The sequence below is a fragment of the Cetorhinus maximus genome, chromosome 14, assembly GCF_964194155.1.
Source record: "Cetorhinus maximus chromosome 14, sCetMax3.hap1.1, whole genome shotgun sequence".
Taxonomy (NCBI): Eukaryota; Metazoa; Chordata; class Chondrichthyes; order Lamniformes; family Cetorhinidae; genus Cetorhinus; species Cetorhinus maximus.
Genome location: NC_135892.1, coordinates 19,978,236 through 20,000,252, shown reverse-complemented (window position 1 = coordinate 20,000,252; position 22,017 = coordinate 19,978,236). Strand labels below are relative to the sequence as shown.

The 22,017-nt window shown below is 44.1% G+C and overlaps 1 protein-coding gene across 1 annotated transcript in view; it reads left to right on the top strand.

Moving 5' to 3' along the window:
- The window catches only part of LOC144690022 (androglobin-like), a 162,919-nt gene that overhangs the window by 88,050 nt on the left and 52,852 nt on the right, over positions 1–22,017 (top strand). The window contains exon 7 of the mRNA XM_078557553.1: positions 2,031–2,117. Within this exon, the coding sequence (XP_078413679.1) occupies positions 2,031–2,117 (87 nt within the window). The remainder of the gene's footprint in view (positions 1–2,030; positions 2,118–22,017) is intronic.

The following is a 22,017-nucleotide window of genomic DNA, read 5'->3' as shown; positions in this document are numbered from 1 at the left end:
ACTAACTGTACAATAGTATAACCTGGGTATCACAATTCATGCAGTATTACTATAAACTGTTAAGAAATGACTGGGAAGATGATTCCATTTGAATAATGAAAACTGAAGAAGTAAATCCCGCTAAAGAGCACCAGCAACTTGGTCTCACTGAATTTAGTCAGTGTGAAATTGACATTTGAACTCATGCTGCTTCCAATTAGTTACATCACAATTCAACAACTTTACAAAAGAATCATTTCACTTAAACTTAACCTTTATCTTCAGATACTGTGTAATCCATAGTGGGCTTGAGGCAGGTCGGAATATGTTCACTAGATCAAGATAGAAACGGGTGTCAGCCATGGCTCAAGTGATAGTATTCTTGCATCTGAATCAGAATTCATGAGTTCAAGTCCTACTCCAGACTCTTGAGCACAAAATACAGGCTGACACTGTAGCGAAGTAACAGGGGATGCTGCACTGTCAGAGGCGCTGTCTTTTGACTGAGACATTAAACTAAGCCCCGACTGCCATTTAAGGTGGACATAAATTATCATATGGCAAAATATTTATTCCAAATTAGATAGTTGCCATGCAATTTCTGTGATTAATATGCATTTAAACAATTGTTCTGAAAAAGCTGAATGTTCTAATTACAAAAGTTAATGGTGATTAATTGGCAGTCCTCACAATAATACAAAAAAATTAATATACTATGTTTCCCCACATTAGTGGGTCATTTTGCTTGAATTTAGCAAAATAACTTGTAACTACCTTCCTCAAGCATGGTGAAAACTTCCCCTCTCATTTTTATGTTTAAAAACCCAATTAGCTGTCACTATCTCTGACAGAGTCTTTTTATCTCGGTGTTCATAATTGAGAAGGAGGGTCTACTCCCCACTCCTCCAACTCAGGTCTCAAGTAGCTACCCTCCCTTCATCCCATTATTGGCGATCGTGCTTTCAGCCACCTAGGCTCCACACTCTACAATTCTCTCCCTAAACAACTCTGCATGTCTACCTCCCTTTCCTTTTGAAAACCCAGTCTTTCATCACCCCTTCGAATATCCCTTACTTTGGCTCATCGTCCAATGTTGTCTGATTATGCCTCTGTGAAAAGCCTTGGGACGTTGTTCAATTTTAAAGATGCCCTATAAATACAAGTTGTATTTGGGGAAACGACATTAAAACCCAGCTAATTAGCATAGTCTCCTTTTTTGACTGTTTTAAAATAGTTGTATGACAACACTTTAAAAACACACTACTTCTTTTCTCTCCCTAAAAATATTCAGAAGTGCAACAATGCAGTTGTAAACACCAGAATGTAGGGAGCGAGGGCTCACCTTTGAAACACACAAGTCAAAAATAGATCTTGGGCAAATAAGGAAAAAGGAAGATTAATAGGAATGGAGTTTAAGAAAAAAGGGAAAGAAAGAACTTGCATTTATCTAGCCCCTTTCACAAACTCGGGACATCCCAAAGCACTTTACAGCTACCAAAGTATTTTTGAAGTGTAGTCACTGTTGTAATGTAGGACACACGAGTCAATTTGCACACAGCAAAATCCCACAAATAGCTATGTGACAATGACCAGATAATCTGTTTTACTGATGTTGGTTGAGGGAAAAATGGGAAGAACTACCCTGACCTTGTGACCTCGATGAGGGCAGATGGAGCCTCAGTTTAACATCTCATCCAAAGGACATTACTCCTGACAGTGCAGCAGTCCCTCCGTGATGCTCTGGAATGTCAGTCCAGCTTTTGCGCTCAAGTTTTTGGAATGGATCCACAATCTTTTACTCAGAAACAAGACTGCTACCAACTGAACCACAACTGAAATTCAGTAATGTAATTGATATCATTTTGTTCACCATTATTATTGCAAGATTTAAACCAGGATACATTCAATGAGACTGTATTTTCAACAAGGAGTTGGCCCCACAGCAGCAACCTCAGTGCATTCACCTGACTTATCTGCCATTTGCTGCTGAACATTAAGTTTAATGGTGGCTGCTTCTGGTAATACCATGGGCTCTGATTATGTGTTAACAGCATGAATCTGACAGGAAGGAAAGAATTGGGGGAGTTCACAGTATTGCACGCTCTGACAGGCTGGCATCCTGAGGTCATCCCACTTCAGTAAGTACCTATGAAAATATGAATTTGGAAGTTTCCAGCTTAAATCAATTAGTTACTGTGTTTATTAACTTGTGTGATGGAAACAAGGTAGTTGTTACATTTGAAATGGATATATTTATAAACTATTGTGTAATAATTTACACGTTTGTAGCAATTGTGGTTGGCAATATTACCGGGTATGTCTTGAAACCTTTTGTTCCTCCAACTCTGGCAGATTGTGCATTCTTCCTTTGCCCTACCATGGCAGCCATGCATTCAGTTGTCTGGACCCTAAACTCTGGAATTCCCTCCCTAAGATTTTCCACTTGTCTCTACACCCCAAAGACATTTCTTAAATTTACCTTTTTGACTAAGCTTTTGATAATCTAATATCTTCTTCCTTGACTTGGTGCCAAATTTATCTGATAATGTTCCCATGAAGTGCCTTGTGATGTTCTGTAAAATTAATGTATTATACAATTCAAGTTGTTATTGTCAATGAATACCTCTGAGGTGAAGTAAAGTGAGTAAATGTTATTCAGATGGGGGCGGGTCACAGTGGCAGCACTGGAAGCGGGAGTTGCTTCCGCGTGAGCGACATGCAGCCCACCAAAAACAATCTTGTGGCAACCAGACAGTTGACTGCCTGGAGGCGCAGGACCTGTCCAATTGAGTGGGCCAGGCATCAAGGCATCAATGGTGGCGTCACCCAATTCAATGGTAGGTGCTGGCGCTATCTTTAAAGAACTACCAGCCCTGCTTGCATTGCTGTCTTGTTACTAAGGATTGCCTCAGCATCAATGCTGAAGACCCTTGAGGCAGACTTCATGACCCCCACCCCTTTGGGAGACCAAAAGACCCCAGAACCCCTGTAGAAAGCTTGAGGATCAAATTCCAGGAGGCTGCTGCCACAGTGGCAGAGGGAAGATGTTGGGTGATCCCACATTTTAGTCATGCCTTCCTGCAGGTTCTCCTCCAGGCTGCAAGGTCAAGTCCTCTTCCCAAGAGATGGCAAGAAGACAGTGTCCCATCTGACCAAGCAAGCCTTGGTGGAGATTGCAGAGGTGCTCAGCAGCCATTCTATGTACATCGATGTAGACCCTGAACAATTCACCCATTTCTTAAAGGAGAGTTGTTGTAGGTCGAATGGATGTTTCTTAGGTGGTACTACCGCTGTTGTCCTGTTACTTGGACAGATACAGGGGCATGGGAATCACTGGATTTACACTCACTGGTTTATTCCAAACTTGCACAGGCTGACAGATACTCTTCAAAGCCATTCCCACCACAAGCATGGCAAGAATGTGGAACCCACTAACAAATGGAGTGATTGAGGCAAATAAGGTAGAAAAGAGTAAAAGAATATGTTGATAGGATGAGATCAAGTAAGATGGGAGAAAGCTCTTCGGAGCATAAACATTGGCATAGGCCTGTTAGGTCAAATAGCCCGTTTCTGGGCCTTAACATCCATACAATGCTTGAGGAATTAATTAATCACATCCATACCTTCTAAATTTGTCATTAATCCCCAACCTTAATCTCCAAAAGTGACGTGACTAAGCTTTTTGTCTTGCACTCATCAGGACACTTCACAAGAATACCAGTATAAGGGGAAAACAACAATTTATACTATATGTGAAGAGAGTGCTTGTTGGCTGGCAAGTGGCGTTGCCGTGGAGAATGAACCACTGATGGTGACTGACAATTAACTGCCAAGCATTGTTTGAAACTTAAACCAACCCAAAGTGATAAACCAGTGACTTAGAATGGGAGATTTCCAACTTAGTTTCAGATAACCTTGCCATGCAAGTGCTCCAATGGGTAGGCTAGGCAAGCTGGAAACTTACAAGTGCTTTGTACTTGAACAAAAGATATAGGAGCAGGAAAAGACCATATGGCCCCTCGAGCCTGTTCTGCCCTATTCAATACATGGCTGATCATTGGTCTTAACTCCACTTTTCCACCCATTCCCCCATATCTTTCTATTCCACAAGCACCCTAAAAGCTATTTATTTCAACCTTGAATATACTCAATGATGTAGCAGCTGGCGTAGAGAATCGAAAGATTCACAACCCTCTGAATGAAGAACTTTCTCCTCAAATAAGTCCTAAATAAAAGCGTGCCTCGATGTTCTAGATTCCCCAGCCACAGGAGGTCATCTGTCGGTGTTTACCCTGTCAAGCCCCTTCAGAATCTTATGTTTCAATGAGACTACTTCTCATTCTTCTGAACTCCAGAGAGTATAGGCCCAATTTACTCAGCCTCTCATCATAGGACAATCCTTTTATCCCAGGAACCAATCAAGTGAACCTACCCTGTACTGCATGTAAGGCAAGTACATCCTTCCTTGGATATGGTAACCAAAGGTGCAAAGTACTCTAGGGGCAGGATTTTCCTTTCACTGGGAGGGCATGGTGGGCCCGAGAGTGGCCGCAAAACGGACCACCACCTGCAATTGTGTCCCGACCGCGATTTCACGCTGGCTGGCCAATTGGTGGCTAGCCAGTATGAAAGGTGTGCTGAAAGGCTCAGCGCTACTGGGGTGGGGGCGGGAGGAGGGCGAGCACGGAAATCTGTGCATACCCTGGGGAGCGCGCACTGACAGCTCCCTGAGGGAGCAGAGTTGCCTCAGGGAGCTGAAGATTTGGACAAAGGAAAATAAAACTTTAATAAATGACATAAACATGTCCCTACACGAAGAGGGCCATGTTTAAAATGAAGTGGAAAATTTTTAGTGTTTTTACTTATCGTTTGAAACCTCACCCCGCCCGTGGATGAGGTTTCGTTAAAAAATGCAAAAGCTGCCTGGCCTATTCACCCATCTGCCAACCGAACAGTTGAGCAGGCAGCGAAAAAGCTAATTAATACTTTAAGGGCTTTAATAGGCCTCAAAATTGTCGGCAGGCATGCTGCCAACCCTCGTGTGCGCCTGCCGACCGAAAGATCGCGAGAGTGCGCGATGACATCAGGACATTATGCCAGATTGGGTTGGACATGCGCCCACCCGACGGACGACACCAAAGCCCTAGACAATTGTTGCAAGGTTTCCTTAATATATTCCAATCCACTTGCCATAAAGGCCAACATGCCATTGCCTTTCTAATTGCTTGCTGTACCTGCATGCTTTCTGTGTTCCTTGTATGAGGACAAGTCTTTCTGAACATCAACATTTAAAAGTTTCATGTATTTGAAAAATATTCTGCTTTTCTGTTCTTATTACTAAAGTGAATAACCTCATACTTCCTGACATTATACTTCATCTGCCATCTTGTTGCCCACTCATTTAACCAATCTATATCTCCGTGCAGTCTCTCTGTGTCCTCCTCACAGCTTAAATTCCCACCTAGCTTTATATTATCATCAAACTTTGATACATTGCCCTCAGTCTCTTTGTCCAAGTCATTAATATAGATTGTAAATAGCTGAGGCCCAGCACTGATCCTGATGGCACTCCACCTGTAAACTTGCAAATGCCCTGTTTATCCCTACTTTCTGCATCCTGTATCTTGACCAGTCCTCCATCCATGTTAATATATTACCCACAACTCCATGAGTCCTTCCCTTGTGTATTAACCTTTTATGCACCATCTTATTGAATGCCTTTGGAAATTCCAGAATGCTACATTTACTGGCCTGCCTTTATACATACATACAAATTAGGATCAGGAGCAGGCCACGCGGCCCCTCGAGCCTGCTGTGCCATTCAATAAGATCATGGCTGATCTGAATATAACCTCAATCTCACATTCCTGCTAACCCCTGATAACCTTTCATCCCCTTGTTAATCAAGAATCTATCTAGCTCTGCCTTAAAAAACATTCAAGGACTCTGCTTCCGCCGCCTTTTGAGGCGGAGAGTTCCAAAGACTCTTAACTCTGAGAGAAAAAAAATCTCCTCACCTGTCTTAAATGAGCGACCCCTTATTTTTAAACAGTGACCCCTAGTTCTAGATTCTCCTGCAAGAGGAAACATCCTCTCCACCTCCACCCTGTCAAGACCCCTCAGGATCTCAAAGGTCACTTCTTACTCTAAACTCCAGTGGATACCAGCCTAACCTGTCCAGCCTTTCCTCATAAGACAACCCGCCCATTCCTAGTTGTTGTGTAGTAAACCTTCTCTGAACTGCTTCTAACTCAATTATATCTCTCTTTAAATAAGGAGACCAGTGCTTTTCTTTTATTCATCCATGGGATGTGGGCTTCGCTGGTTGGGCCAGCATTTATTGCCCATCCCTAGTTGCCCTTGAGAAGTCAGTGGTGAACTGCCTTCTTGAGCCGCTGCAGTCCAAGGGGTGTAGGTACACCACTGTACCGTTAGGAAGGGAGTTCCAGGATTTTGACCCAGCGACAGTGAAGGAACAGCGATATATTTCCAAATCAGGATGGTGAGTGACCTGGAGGGGAACTTCCAGGTGGTGGTGTTCCCATCTATCTGCTGCCCTTGTCCTTCTGGATGGTAGTGGTTGTGGGTTTGCAAGATGTTGTCGAAGGAGCCTCGGTGAATTCCTGCAATGCATCTTATAGATGGTACACACTGCTGCCACTGTGCATCGGTGGTGGAGGGAGTAAATGTTTCTGGATGTGGTGCCAATCAAGTGGGCTGCTTTGTCCTGGATAGTGTCCAGCTTCTTCAGTGTTTTGGGAGCTGCACTCATCCAGGCAAGTAGGGAGTATACCATCACACTCCTGACTTGTGCGTTATAGACGGTGGACAGGCTTCGGGGAGTCAGGAAGTGAGTTGCTCGTCACACGATTCCTAGCTTCTGACCTGGTCTTGTAGCCACAGTATTTATATGGCTAGTTCAGTTCAGTTTCTGGTCAATGGTAACCCCCAGGATGTTGATAGCGGGGGATTCGGCGATGACAATGCCATTGAACATCGAGGGGCGATGGTTGGATTCTCTCTTGTTGGAGATGGTCATTTCCTGGCACTTGTGTGGCATGAATGTTACTTGCCACTTGTCAGCCCAAGCCTGGACGTTGTCCAGGTCTTGCTGCATTTGGACATGGACTGCTTCAGCTTTTGAGTCGCCACAAATGGTGCTGAACATTGTGCAATCTTCAGCGAACATCCCCACTTCTGACCTTATGATGGAAGGAAGGTAATTGATGAAGCAACTGAAGATGGTTGGGCCTAGGACACTACCCTGAGGAACTCCTGCAGTGATGTCCTGGAGCTGAGATGATTGACCTCCAACAAACACAACCATCTTCCTTTGTGCTAGGTATGATTCCCACCAGCGGAGAGTTTTCCCCCTGATTCCCACTGACTCCAGTTTTGCTAGGGCTCCTTGATGCCACACTCAGTCAAATGCTGCCTTGATGTCAAGGGCAGTCACTCTCACCTCAGGAGTTCACCTCTTTTGTCCAAGGCTGTAATGAGGTCAGGAGCTGAGTGGCCCTGGCGGAACCCAAACTGGGCACCAGTGAGCAGGTTATTGCTAAGCAAATGCCGCTTGAGAGTACTGTTGATGACCCCTTCCTTTACTTTACTGATGATCGAGAGTAGACTGATGGGGCGGTAAATGTCTGGGTTAGATTTGTCCTGCTTTGTGTACAGGACATATCTGGGTAATTTTCCACATAGCCAGTTAGATGCCAGTGTTGTAACTGTACTCGAACAGCTTGGACAGGAGCGCGGCAAGTTCTGGAGTACAAGTCTTCAGTACTATTGCCAGAATGTTATCAGGGCCCATAGCCTTTGCAGTATCTAGTGCCTTCAGCCATTTCTTGATATCAATTGGAGTGAATTGAATTGGCTGAAGACTGGCATCTGTGATGTTGGGGACCTCCGGAGGAGGCCGAGATGAATCATCCACTTGGCGCTTCTGGCTGAAGATTATAGCAAATGTTTCAGCCTTATCTTTTGCACTGCTGTGCTGGGCTCCCCCATCATTGAGAATGAGGATAATTGTGGAGCCTCCTCCTCCAGAGAGTTGTTTAATTGTCCACCACCATTCATGACTGGAAGTGGTAGGACTGCAGAGCTTAGAGCTGATCCATTGGTTGTGGGATTGCTTAGCCTGTCTATCACTTGCTGCTTATGCTGTTTGACACGCAAATAGCCCTGTGTTATAGCTTCACCAGGTTGACACCTCATTTTTATGTATGCCTGTTGTTGCTCCTGGCATGCCCTCCTGCACTCTTCATTGAGCCAGGGTTGATCCTCTGACTTGATGGTAATGGTAGAGTGGGGGATATGCTGGGCCATGAGGTGACAGATTGTGTTTGAGTACAATTCTGCTGCTGCTTTTGGCCCACAGCACCTCATGGATGCCCAGTCTTTAGTTGCTAGATCTGTTTGAAATCCATCCCATTTAGCATGGTGGTAGTGCCACACAGCATGATGGAGGGTATCCTCAATGTGGAGGTGGGACTTCGTCTGCACAATGACTGTGTGGTGTTTACTCCCACCGATACTGTCATGGACAGATGCATCTGCTGCAGGCAGGTTGGTGAGGATGAGGTCAAGTATGTTTTACCTCATTGGTTCCCTCATCACCAGCAGCAGACCCAGTCTAGCAGTTATGTCAGTTAGGACTCGGCCGGCTCGGTCAGTAGTGGTGCTACTGATGGACATTGAAGTCCCTGGCCCAGAGTACCTTCTGCTTCCTTGCCACCCTCAAGTGTCACCACTTGCTTCCTCCAAGTGGTGTTCAGCATGGAGGAGTACTGATTCATCAGCTGAGGTAGGGCAGTACGTGGTAATCAGCAGGAGATTTCCTTGCCCATGTTTGACCTGATGCTATGAGTCGATGTCGAGGACTCCCAGGGCAACTCCCTCTCCACTGTATACAACTGTGCCACCACCTCTGCTGGGCTTGTCCTGCCAGTGGGACAGGATTTATCCAGGCATGGTGATGGTGGTGTCTGGGACATTATCTGTAAAGTATGATTCTGTGAGGATGACTATGTTGGCTGTTGCTTGACCAGTCTGTGAGATAGCTCTCCCAATTTTGGCACTAGTCCCCAGATGTTAGTAAGGAGGACTTTGCAGGGGCGACAGGGCTGAGATTGTCATTGTTATTTCCGGTCTAGGTCGATGCCAGGTGGTTTCATCCCTTTTTTGTGACTTTGTAGCAGTTTGTTACAACTGAGTGGCTTGCTAGGCAATTTCAGAGGGCATTTAAGAGTCAACCGCATTGCTCTGGGTCTGGAGTTACATGTAGGCCAGACCAGGTAAGGATAGCAGATTTCCTTCGGACAGAGGTGAATCAGATGGGTTTTTACAACAATTGACAATGGTTGCATGGTCTTCATTAGACCTTTAATTCCGGATTTTTATTGAGTTCAAATTCTACAATCTGCCGTGGCAGGATGCAAACCCGGGGTCCCCAGAGACCCCTCCATCATTTTCACATGGTCCATCACTGACACTTCCCTTTCCTTCCTTGACCTCTCAGTCTCAATTTCTGGTGATAGACTGTCCACCAATATTCATTACAAGCCTACCGACTCCCACAGCTACCTCGACTACAGCTCCTCACACCCCGCTTCCTGTAAGGACTCCATCCCATTCTCTCAGTTCCTTTGCATCTGTTCTGATGATGCCACTTTCCAAAACAGTTCCTCTGACATGTCTTCCTTCTTCTTCAACTGAGGTTTTCCACCCACGGTGGTTGACAGGGCCCTCAACCGTGTCCGGCCCATCTCCCACGCATCCGCCCTCACACCTCCCTCTCCCTCCCAGAACCATGATAGGGTCCCCCTTGTCCTCACTTATCACCCTACCAGCCTCCGCGTTCAAAGGATCATGCTCTGCCATTTCCGCCAACTCCAGCATGATGCCACCATCAAACAGATCTTCCCTTCACCGCCCCCCCCGGCTGCTTTCCGCATGGATCGCTCCCTCCGGGACACCCTGGTCCACTCCTCCATCACCCCCTACACCTCAACCCCCTCCCACGGCACCTTCCCATGCAACCGCAGAAGGTGCAACATCTGCCCCTTTACTTCCCCCCTCCCCACCGTCCAAGGGCCCAAACACTCTTTTCAAGTGAAGCAGCAATTCACTTGCACTTCCCTCAATTTAGTCTACTGCATTTGCTGCTCCCAATGCGGTCTCTTCTACATTGGAGAGACGAAATGCAGACTGGGTGACCGCTTTGCGGAACACCTTCGGTCTGTCCGCAAGCATGACCCAGACCTCCCTGTCGCTTGCCATTTCAACACACCACCCTGCTCTCATGCCCACATCTCCGTCCTTGTCTGCTGCAATGTTCCAGTGAAGCTCAATGCAAACTGGAGGAACAGCACCTCATCTTCCGACTAAGCACTTTACAGCCTTATGGACTTAATATTGAGTTCAACAACATCAGATCATGAACTCTCTCCTCCATCCCCACCCCGTTTCCGATCCCCCTTTTTCCAATAATTTATATTTTTTGAATATATTTTTCTTTTCCCACCTATTTTTAAATTTATTTCGATCTATTGTTTTATCTCCACCTTTTAGCCTATTTCGATCCCTTGCCCCCACCACCCCCACTAGGGCCATCTGTCGCTTGCTTGTCCTGCTTTCTACCTTTAATGTCACCATTAGCACATTCCTTAGATAATATCACCACCGTCAACACCCCTTTGTCCTTTTGCTATTGACATCTTTGGCAATCTCTTCTTTGCCTCCACCTATCACTGGCCCTCTATCCAGCTCTACCTGTCCCACCCCCCTCAACCAGCTTATATTTCACCTCATTTCTACATTTCCTTTGTTCTGATGAAGAGTCATACGGACCCGAAACGTTAACTGTATTCCTCTCTGCAGATGCTGTCAGACCTGCTGAGGTTTTCCAACTATTTTTGTTTTTGTCCTCAGAGTATTACCCTGGGTCTCTGGACAATACCACTACCCCATTGCCTCCTCTAGTACTGTACACAGTACTCCAGATGCGGTCTCACCAATGCCCTGTACAACTGAAGCATAACTTCCCTACTTTTGTAATCAATTGCCCTCACAATAAATGATAACATTCTATTAGCTTTCCTAATTACCTGCTGTACCTGCATACTAGCCTTTTGTGATTAATGCATAGGACACCCAAATTGCTTTGAATCTCAGAGCTCTGCAATATCTCACCATTTAGATAATAAGCTATTTTTTTATTCTTCCTGCAAAATGAATTTCACATTTGCCTACATTATACTCCATTTGCTAGATCTTTGCCCACCCACTTAACCTATCAATGTCACTTTGTAGCCTCCTTACATCCTCTTCACAATTTACTTTCCTACCTATCTTTGTGTCGTCAGCAAATTTAGCAACCATACCATTTGTTCCTTCGTCCAAGTCATTTATATAAATTGTAAAAAGTTGAGGTCCCAGTAGCACACTACTCGTCATATCCTGCCAACCAGAAAAAGACTCATTTATGCCAACTCTGTTTCTTGTTAGCTAGCCAATCTTCTATCCATGCCATTATGTTGCCCTCTACACCATGAGCTTTTATTTTCCGCAATAACCTTTGATGTGGCACTTTATCAAATGCCTTCTGGAATCTAAGGACAGTACATCCACCAGTTCCCCTTTATCCACAGCACATGACTCCTTCAAAGAACTCCAGTAAATTGGTTAAACATGTTTTCCCTTTTAGAAAACTATGTTGACCTGCCTGATTTTGCCTTGAATTTTTCTAAGTGCCCTGTTATAACTTTAATAATAGCTTCTAACATTGTCCTTATGACAGATGTTAGGCTAATTGGCCTGTAGGTAGGTTTCTGCTTTCTGTCTCCCTCCCTTTTTGAATAAAGAAGTTACATTTGCCATTTTCCAATCTAAAAGAACCTTCCAAGTCAAGGGAATTTTGGAAAAGTAAAACCAATGCACCAACTATCTCACAAGCCATTTCTTTCAAGACTTTAGGGTGAAGTCCATCTGGACCTGGGGAATTGTCAGCCTGCAGCCCCAACAATTTGCTTAATACTACTTCCCTGGTGATTGTAATTTTCTGAGTTCCTCCCTCCCGATTTACAACTATTTCTAAGATGTTAATTGTGTCCTCTATAGTGATGACTGACGCCATTTCCCTACTTTCCTTTACCAATTCCCCAGACACTCTCTACAGGACCAACGCTCACTTTGCTAACTCCTTTCTTATTTAAATATCTATAGAAATTCTTACTATCCACCTTTATATTACTAGCTAGCTTTCTCTCGCACTGTAATTTTCCCTCCTTATTAATCTTTGTCATCCTTTGCTGTTCTTTATATTCTTTCCAATCTTCTGACCCGCCACTCGTCTTTGTGTAATTATGTACTTTTTCTTTAAGTTTGATACTGTCTTTAACTTTTTTAGTTAACCACGGATGGTGGGCCTTCCCCTTGGAATTTCTCTTTCTCATTGGAATACATCAATTCTGTGTATTCTGAAATATCCCTTCAAATGTCTGTCACAGGACCTCTATTGACCTATCCCTTAACCTCATTTCCAGTTCACATTAGCAAACTCCACTTTCATGCCCTCATAATTGCCCTTATTTAAGTTTAAAATTCTAGTTTGGGACGCACTCATTTCTCCCTCAAAATGAATGTAAAATTCAATCATATTACGACCACTGTTACCTTCACTATGAGGTTATCGATTAATTCTATCTCATTGCTCAATGCCAGGTCTAGTGTAGCTGCTCTCTGGTTGGCTCCAGAATGTGTTGTTCTAAGAAACAATCCTGAAAACATTCTAGGAACTCCTCATCTATGCTACCTTTACCTATCTGATTTTTCCAGTCTATATGTAGATTAAGATCCACCATGATTATTGCTGTATCTTTCTGGCAAGCTCCCATTATCTCTTCTTTTACATTCTGTCCTACCATGTAGTTACAATTAGGGGGCCTGTATGCCATTCCCACAAGTGATGTCTTGCCTTTATCATTCATCATCTCAACCCAAACAGCTTCTACATCCTGGTTTCCTGAACTTAGGTCATCCCTCTCTAATGTGCTAATACCATCATTAATTAACGGAGCCACCCCTCCACCTTTTCCTAAATTTCTGTCCTTCCTAAATGCCACGTACCTTTCAATATTTAGGTCCCAATCTATGTCATTCTGTAGCCATATCTCTGTGATGGTTATCAGATCGTACTTATTTATTTCTAATTGCACTATCAGTTCATCTGTTTTGTTTTGAATGCTGCATGCATATAGATACAGAGCCTTTAGTTTTGTCCTTTTATTATTTTTGTAGTGTCTAGCCTTATCTGCTGATTTACTGTTAGGATTGTACTCTGTCCCTTTCCGTCATAGCCTGTTTATATTTCCCATATTGATACCTTTCTCTCTTGCCTTGTCTCTATTCTTTGGTTTACCACATCTTCCCAAATTTGATCCCTTGCCCCTGCTATTCAGTTTAAAACCCTCTACTTCCCTAGTTAGGCGTTTCACGAGGATACCAGCCCCATCACAGTTCAGGTGTAGGCCGTCCCAGTGGTACAGATCCCACTTTCTCCAATACTGGTGCCAGTGCCCCATGAACCGGAACCCACTTCTCCTAAACCAGTCTTTGAGCCATGCAATAATTTCTCTATTCTTATTTGTCCTATGCTAATTTGCACGTGGCTCAGGTAATAATCCAGAAATGAGTACCTTAGGTTCTGCTTCTTAATTTGATGCTTAGCTCATCAGCCTAGCTCGTCATGCTAACTATGCAGTTAACTATCCTGCCTTTGTTGTTGGCATCTACATGGGCCACGACAACTGGATCCTGCCCCTCCCACTGCAAGTTTCTCTCCAGCCCTGAGCATGTTCTTTTTTATTCATTCACGGGATGTGAGATTTGCTGCCTGGACCAGCATTTATTGCCCATCCCTAGTTGCCCTTGAGAAGGTGGTGGTGAGCTGCCTTCTTGAACTGCTGCAGTCCACGTGGTGTAGGTACACCCACAATGCTGTTAGGAAGGGAATTCCAGGATCTTGACCCAGCGACAGTGAAAGAATGGGGATATATTTCCAAGTCAGGATGCTGAGTGACTTGGAGGGGAACTTCCAAGTGGTGGTGTTCCCAATGATCTGCTGCCCTTGTCCTTCCAGATGGCAGTGGTAGTAGGTTTGGAAGGAACCGCTAAGGAGCTTTGGTGAGTTCCTGCAGTGCATCTTGTAGATGGTGCACACTGCTGCCACTCTGCATTGGTGGTGAAGGGAGTGAATGTTTGTGCATGTGGTGCCAATCAAGCAGGCTATAAGACGTAGGAGCAGAAGTCGGCCATTTGGTCCATTGGGTCTGCTCCGCCATTCAATGAGATCATGGCTGATCTGATAATCCTCAATTCCACTTTCCTCCATAACCCTTGATTCCCTTACTGATTAAAAATCTGTCTATCTCAACCTTGAATATGCTTAACAACACAGCCTCTACAGCCCTCTGCAGTAAAGGATTCCAAAGGTTCACTACTCAGAGAAGAAATTCCTCCTCCTCTGTCTTAAATGGTCGACCCCTTACTCTGAGATTATGCCCTCTGGACCTAGACTCTCCCACAAGGGAAAACAACCTCTCAACATCTACCCCTGTCAAGTCCCCTAAGAATCTTATATGTTTCAATAAGGTCGCCACTCATCCTTCTAAACTCCAATAAGTACAGGCCCAGCCTACTCAACCACTCCTCATAAGAAAATCTCTCCATACCTGGGATCAACCTATTAACCTTCTTTGGACTGCCTCCAACGTCAGTATATCTTTCCTTAGATAAGGGGACCAAAACTGTTCACAGTATTCTAGGTGTGGTATAATTAATGTCATGTATAGTTTTAGCAAGACATCCCTATTTTAATACTCCATTCCCTTTGAAATAAAGGTCAACATTCCATTTGCCTTCCCTATTACCTGTTGAACTTGTACTCTAGCATTTTGTGATTCATGCACGAGGACTCCCAAATCCCTCTGTGCTGCAGCTTTCTGCAGTCTTTCTCCATTTAAATAATATTCAGCTCCTCTATTCTTCCTGCCAAAGTGCATAACCTCACATTTTCCCACATTATATTCCATCTGTCACTTTTTTGCCCACTCACTTAACCTGTCTATATCCCTCTGTAGACTTTTTGTGTTATCCTCACCACTTGCCTTCCCACCTATTTTTGTGTCATCTGCAAACTTGGCAACAGTACATTCACTTCCCTTATCAAGTCATTGATATATATTGTAAATAATTGTGGCCCCAGCACTGATCCCTGTGGCACTCCACTAGTTACAGGTTGCCATCCTGAAAATGCCCCCCTTATCCCAACTCTGTCTTCTATTAGTTAGCCAATCCTCTATCCATGCTAATATACTACCCCCAACACCATGGGCTCTTATCTTACTAAGTAGCTTTCTGTGCGGTGCCTTATTGAATGCCTTTTGGAAATCCAAATATATTACATCTACTGATTGCCCTTTATCTGTCCTGCTTGTTACCTCTTCAAAGAATTCTAGTAAATTCGTCAGGCATGATTTCCCCTTCATGAAGCCATGCTGATTCTGTTTGATTATATTATGCATTTCTAAATGCTCTGCTATTACATCCTTTATAATAGACTCCAACATTTTCCCAATGACAGATGTTAAGTTAACTGGACTATCATTACCTGTTTTTTGTCTCCTCCCTTTTTGAATGAGGGTGTTACACTTGCAGTTTTCCAATCCTCTGGGACTTTTCATGAATCTGAGGATTCTTGGAAGATTACTACCAGTGCATCCACTATCTCTGTAGCTACTTTCTTTAATATCCTAGTATGCAACCCATCAGGTCCTGGGGACTTATTGGTCTTTAGCCCCATTAGTTTCCCTAGTACAATAACTATTACTTAGAGAAAAAGTATTTATTTCCTCCCCCACTTTTTCCCCTTGATTATTTAGTATTTTTGGAATGATTTTAGTGTCTTCTACCATGAAGACTGATGCAAGGTATTTATTCAACTCCTCTGCCATTTCCAGGTTCCCCATTATTATTTACCCAGCCTCATTCTCTGTTCACTTTGGCCTCTCTCTTCCTTTTTATATATTTAAAGAAGCTCTTAATGTCTGTTTTTATATTACTTGCTAGTTTACCCTCAGACTTTATTTTCTCCCTCTTTATTACTTTTTAGTCATCTTTTGTTGGTTTTTAAAACTTTCCCAATCCTGTGTTTTACCACTAATCTTTGCCACATTGTATGGTTCTTCTTTCAATTTGATACTATCCTTAACTTCCTTGGTTAACTTCTTCCTCACTAGGATATATCTTTGTTGTGAGTCATGAACAATTTTCTTAAATGTCTGCCATTGTTCATCAACCGTCTTTTCTGCTAAACTCCTTTCCCAGTCCACTCCAGCCAACTCTGCCCTCATTCCTTTGTAACTACCCATATTCAAGTTTAGCACAGTTGTTTCCAACCCAAGTTTCTCACTCAAAACGAATGCTAAATTCTACCATGTTATGATCACTGTTTCCTTGGGAATCTTTTACTGAGATCATTTATTAAACTTGCCTCATTACACATTACCAGATCCAAAATAGCCTGATCCCTGTTTGGATTCACAATATATTGTTAGAGGAAACTGTCCCAAATACACCCTATGAGTTCCTGCTCGTGGCTACCTCTCCCAATTTGATTTTCCCAATCTACCTGAAGATTAAAGTCACCCATGATTAATGTACTGCCTTTTTTACATGCCCTCATTACCTCCTGATTTATTCTCTGTCCTACAGTATAGATTACTCCCACCAGTGTCTTCTTCCCCTTGTCATTTCTGACCACCACCCATATGGATTTTACATCTTCCTGCTTTGGACGGTGTTAAGCTTCTTGAGTGTTGTGGGAGCTGCACTCATCCACGCCAGTAGGGAGTATTCCATCACACTCCTGGCTTGTGCTTTGTAGATGGTGAACAGGCTTTGGGGAGTCAGGAGATGAGTTACTGTTCCTAAACTCTGACCTGCTCTTTTGGCCACAGTATTTACATGGCTAGTCCAGTTTAGTTTCTGATCAATGGTAACCCCCAGAATGTTGATAGTGGGGGATTCAGTGATGGTAATGCCATTGAACGTCAAAGGGCGATGGTTAGATTCTCTCTTGTTGGAGATGGTCATTGTCTGACACTTGTGTGGCACGAATGTTACTTGCCACTTATCAGCCCAAGCCTGGATATTGTCTAGGTCTTACTGCATTTTGACATGGATTGCTTCAGATTCTGAGGAGTCATGAATGGTGCCAAACATTGTGCAATCATCAGCAAGCATCCACGCTTCTGCCCTTATGATGAAAGGAAGGTCATGGATGAAGCAGCTGAAGATGGTTGGGATGAGGACACTACCTGAGAAACTCCTGCAGTGATGTCCTGGAGCTGAGATGGCTGAACTCCAACAACTACAACCATCTTCCTTTGTGCTAGGTATGACTCCAAGCAGCAAAGAGTTTTCCTCCTGATTCTCATTAATTCCAGTTTTGCTAGGGCTTCTTGATGCCATACTCGGTCAAATGCGGCCTTGATGTCAAGGGCAGTCACTCTCACCTCACGAGCTCAGCTCTTTTGTCCATGTTTGAACCAAGGACATAATGATGTTAAGGAGCTGAGTGGCCCTGGCAGAACCCAAACTGGGCGTCAGTGAGCTGGTTATTGCTAAGCAAGTGCCACTTGATCCCACTGTTAATGACCCCTTCCATTACTATACTATTGATCGAGAGTAGTCTGATACGGTGGTAACTTGCCAGGTTGGATTTGTCCTGCTACTTGTGCACAGGACATAGCTGGCCAATCTTCCACAGAGCTGGGTAGATGTCAGTATTGTAGCTGTACTGGAACAGCTTGGCTAGGGACCCAGCATTGTCTGGAGCACAAGTCTTAAGTCCTATTGCCAGAATATTGTCAGGGCCCATAGCCTTTGCAGTATCCAGTGCCTTCAGCCTTTTATTGATATCATGAAGAGTGAATCGAATTGGCTGAAAACTGGCATCTGTGATGCTGGGACCTCCGGAGGAGGCCGAAATGGATCATCCACTCGGCACTTCTGGCTGAAGATTGTAGCAAATGCTTCAGCCTTACTTTTTTGCACTGATGTGCTGGGCTCCTCCATCATTGAGGATGGGGATATTTGTGGAGCATCCTCCTCCAGTGAGTTGTTTCATTGTCCTCCACCATTCATGACTGGACGTGGCAGGACTGCAGGTTCGTTGATTGGGGGATCTCTTAGCTCTGTCTATCACTTGCTGCTTATGCTGTTTGGTACGCAATAGTCCTGTGTTATAGCTTCACCAGGTTGACACCTCATTTTTAGGTATGCCTGTTGTTGCTCCTGGCATGCCCTCCTGCACTCTTCATTGAGCCAGGGTTGATCCCTTAGTGGTAATGGTAGAGTTGGGGGATATGTCAGGCCATAAGGTTACAGATTGTGGTTGAGTACAATTCTGCTGCTGCTAATGGCCCACAGAGTATTATGGATGCCCAGTCTTGAGTTGCTAGATCTGTTCAAAATCTATCCCATTTATCACAGTGGTAGGGCCACACAACACGATGGAGGGTATCCTCAATGTGAAGGCGGGATTTCATCTCCATAACAACTGTGCGGTGGTCACTCCTACCGATACCATCATGGACAGATGCATCTGTCCCCCACCCAGAGTAAATTCTGAGGGTGGCCTTTGCCACCCTCAGTGCTTCCATCAACTGGTGTCCAACATGGAGAACCCCTGATTCATCAGCTGAGAGAGGGCGATACGTGGTAATCAGCAGGAGGTTTCCTTGCCCATGTTTGACCTGATTACATGAGACTTCATGTGGTCCGGAGTTGATGTTAAGGACTCCCAGGGTGACTCCCTCTGGGCTGTATACCACTGTGCAGCCACCTCTGCTGTTTCCATCCTGTCGGTGTTGATGGTGGTGTCTGGGACATTATCTGTAACATATGATTCCATGAGGATGACTATGTCTGGCTGTTGCTTGACTAGTCTGAGACAGCTCCCCAATTTTGACACTTGCCCCCAGATGTTAGTAAGGAGGACTTTGCAGGGTCGACAGGCTGAGTTTGCCATTGTTGTTTCCGGTGCCTAGGTCGATACCGGGTGGTCTGTCGGTTTCACTCCTTTTGAGGCTTTGTAGCAGTTTGATACAACTGTGTGGCTTACTAGGCCATTTAAGAGTCAACCACATTGTTGTGGGTCTGGAGCCACATCTAGGCCAGACGAGGTAAGGATAGCTGATTTTCTTCCCTGGGTTTTTACAACAATGGAAGTAATTGATGACCATGAAACCAGATTTTTATTGAATTCAAATTCCACCATCTGCCATGGCAGGATTCAAACCCGGTCCCCAGAGCATTACCCTGGGTCTCTGGATTACTAGTCTAGTGACAATAACACTATGCCATCGCCTCCCCCAGTGTCCCAAACCCTGGCACCAGGCAGGCAACAAAGCCGTCTGGACTCTCGCTCTTTGCTACGGAGAACAGAGCCAATCCTCCCCACTTTACTGTCCCCTACTACCACTACATTCCTTTTTTTGCTCCCCCTACTTGGATGTCTTCCTGTACCACAGTGCCATGGTCAGTTTGTTTATCCACCCTGCAGCCCCTGCTCTCATCCAAGCAAGCTGAGAGAACCTCAAATCTATTGGACAATTGCAGAGGCTCATACTCCTGCCCTCTGGGTCCCCTTACCTGCCTCACTCACAGTCACACCCTCCTGTCCCTGGCCACTGACCAAATCAGCAGACCCTATCCTAAGCAGTGACTGCTTCCTGGTATAAAGCATCCAGGTAACTTTCCCCTTCCCTGATGTGTCGCAGAGTCTGCAGCTCAGCCTCCTGTTCAATGACTCTGAGCCGAAGTTCCTCAAGCCACAAACACTTACTGCAGACAAGTTTGCCCTGGATCACAGTGTTACCCAGGAGCTCCTACATGCTGCAGCCTTGACATATCACCTGTCCTACCATCCTTAATGTGTTTTAAATAATTACTTAATTATATTAATCACTTACTTATGTTGCTTTCTTATATATTTTAACTTTACCACCAATTTGTGCACTTTTTTAAACCTTAGGGATAGAATAGAACTTACTGACTTACCAGATACTCATCAAACAGCTCATCCTTTCCCTGTAGTAGAGCAACAACCAATTTCTATGGGGTGAGAAAGATAGAAAAAAAGGAAACAAACACATTCTTTCCCAAACTCCCCCCTCACCAAACTCTCTAAAGAACCCTGAATTTATAGTAAACTGAACTGGAGCTACAGTAACCAGATTCAACCAGTTAGCTAATTAACTACTCAGCCCATACAGCTGAGAGTGAGTTTACCCTGCCCAAACTGCAACAAACAAAGAACTGAGCCTTCTTACATAGTATTTTCCGGTTACTGCTCATTACAGACTAGATTAGATTGTAAGAGCAAAATTTAAGAACAAAATTAACACTTAAAACTCCCCTCTCACCAAACTCCAAGTCTTCACTCAGTTAGCTCAACTGCACCCCCGTTTGCCTAGACATGCTATTAGACATATGCTCAATAAACCTCTCATAAATTTGTCAGATACAAATTTCCTTTGTAAAGCCATGTTGGCTCAGTCTGATCAATACTATGGTTCTCTCAGTGGATTGTTGAAACTTTCTTAATAATAGATACCAGCATTTTCCTGATGTCTGGCTAACTGGCCTTTAGTTCCCTGTTTTCCCTCTTGGCCCTTTCTTGAATAGTAGTGTTATGTTTGCCAACTTTCAATTTGCTGAGACCATTCTAGAATGTAGGGAATTTTGGAAAACCATAAGTGATGCATCCATTATCTCTGCAACTACCTCTTTTAGAACCTGAAGATGTGGGGCTGTAAGGTCAAGGGGATTTGTCGGCTTTTAGTCCCTTAAATTTCTCTAATACTTTTTCCCTGCTGATGTTAATTACTTCCTCATTCTTATTAGACCTTTAGTCACCCTCTATTTCTGGAATGTAATTTGTGACTCCTACTATGAAGATAGACACAAAATATTTGTTCAATGTCTCTGCCATTTCCTCATTCCTCATGATAATTTCTTCAGTCTTTGCCTCTAAGGGACCATTGTTTACTTTAGCTATTCCCCTCTTTCATCTATACTTACAAAAGCTTTTTTTAAAATCTCTTTTTCATATTGCAGGTTAGTTTACTCCTATATTCTATGTTTTTAAATCGACATTTTGGCACGTTTTTTTGTTTCTAAAACTCTCTAATCTGCTTGACCCTATGCCAATTTGTGCATGGCTGAGGTTGCAATCCAGAAATTATTACCCTTGATGTCTTGCTTATTAACTTAGAATCCAGTTCCTCAAGCTCCCTCCACAGAACCCCACTCTTAGTTCTACCTATGTTGTTGGTTCCTAAGTAGACCACGACAATGGAACCCTCCCCTTTCTCCAACCATATAGAGATGCCTTGAACCCTGGCGCCAGGCAGATAACACGACCTTCAGAAATGCCAGTCACGGCTGCAGGAACAGTATCTTTTCCCCTGCTTATACTGTTTCCTAACACTACTACTTTTAACTCCCTCCACTTGAATGACTTTCTGCACTGTGATGCTATGATCAGTTTTCCCATTCACCTTGCGGTTTTTGTTCTCATTCCTGTTAGTTAAAGTCAAGGGCTAACGGTCTTTCATCACTATGTCCTGGATGCCCATACCTCTCTGACTCATTGTCACTCCCTTCTGTTCCTGACCATTGACCATCGCTAAAGTTCTACTTAACCCAAAGGGTGTAACTACCTCCTGGAACTAAGTGTCCAAATAGCTACCCCACCAATTCTCCGCAATGTCTGCAGTTCGGACTGCAGCTCAACAACCCTGTGCCAAAGTTCTTCAAGGTGTAGATATTTCTGTACACCAACCAGTCTGTTTTTAAAACATTATAAAGCAATGGTGCTTGTGCTGTTGCTCTGGGCACAGGTCCTGTTTCCCTCTTTGAAGTATTGGCTGGGCAGCACTTCTGTCTAGTCCACCATAACCCATTGGGGCT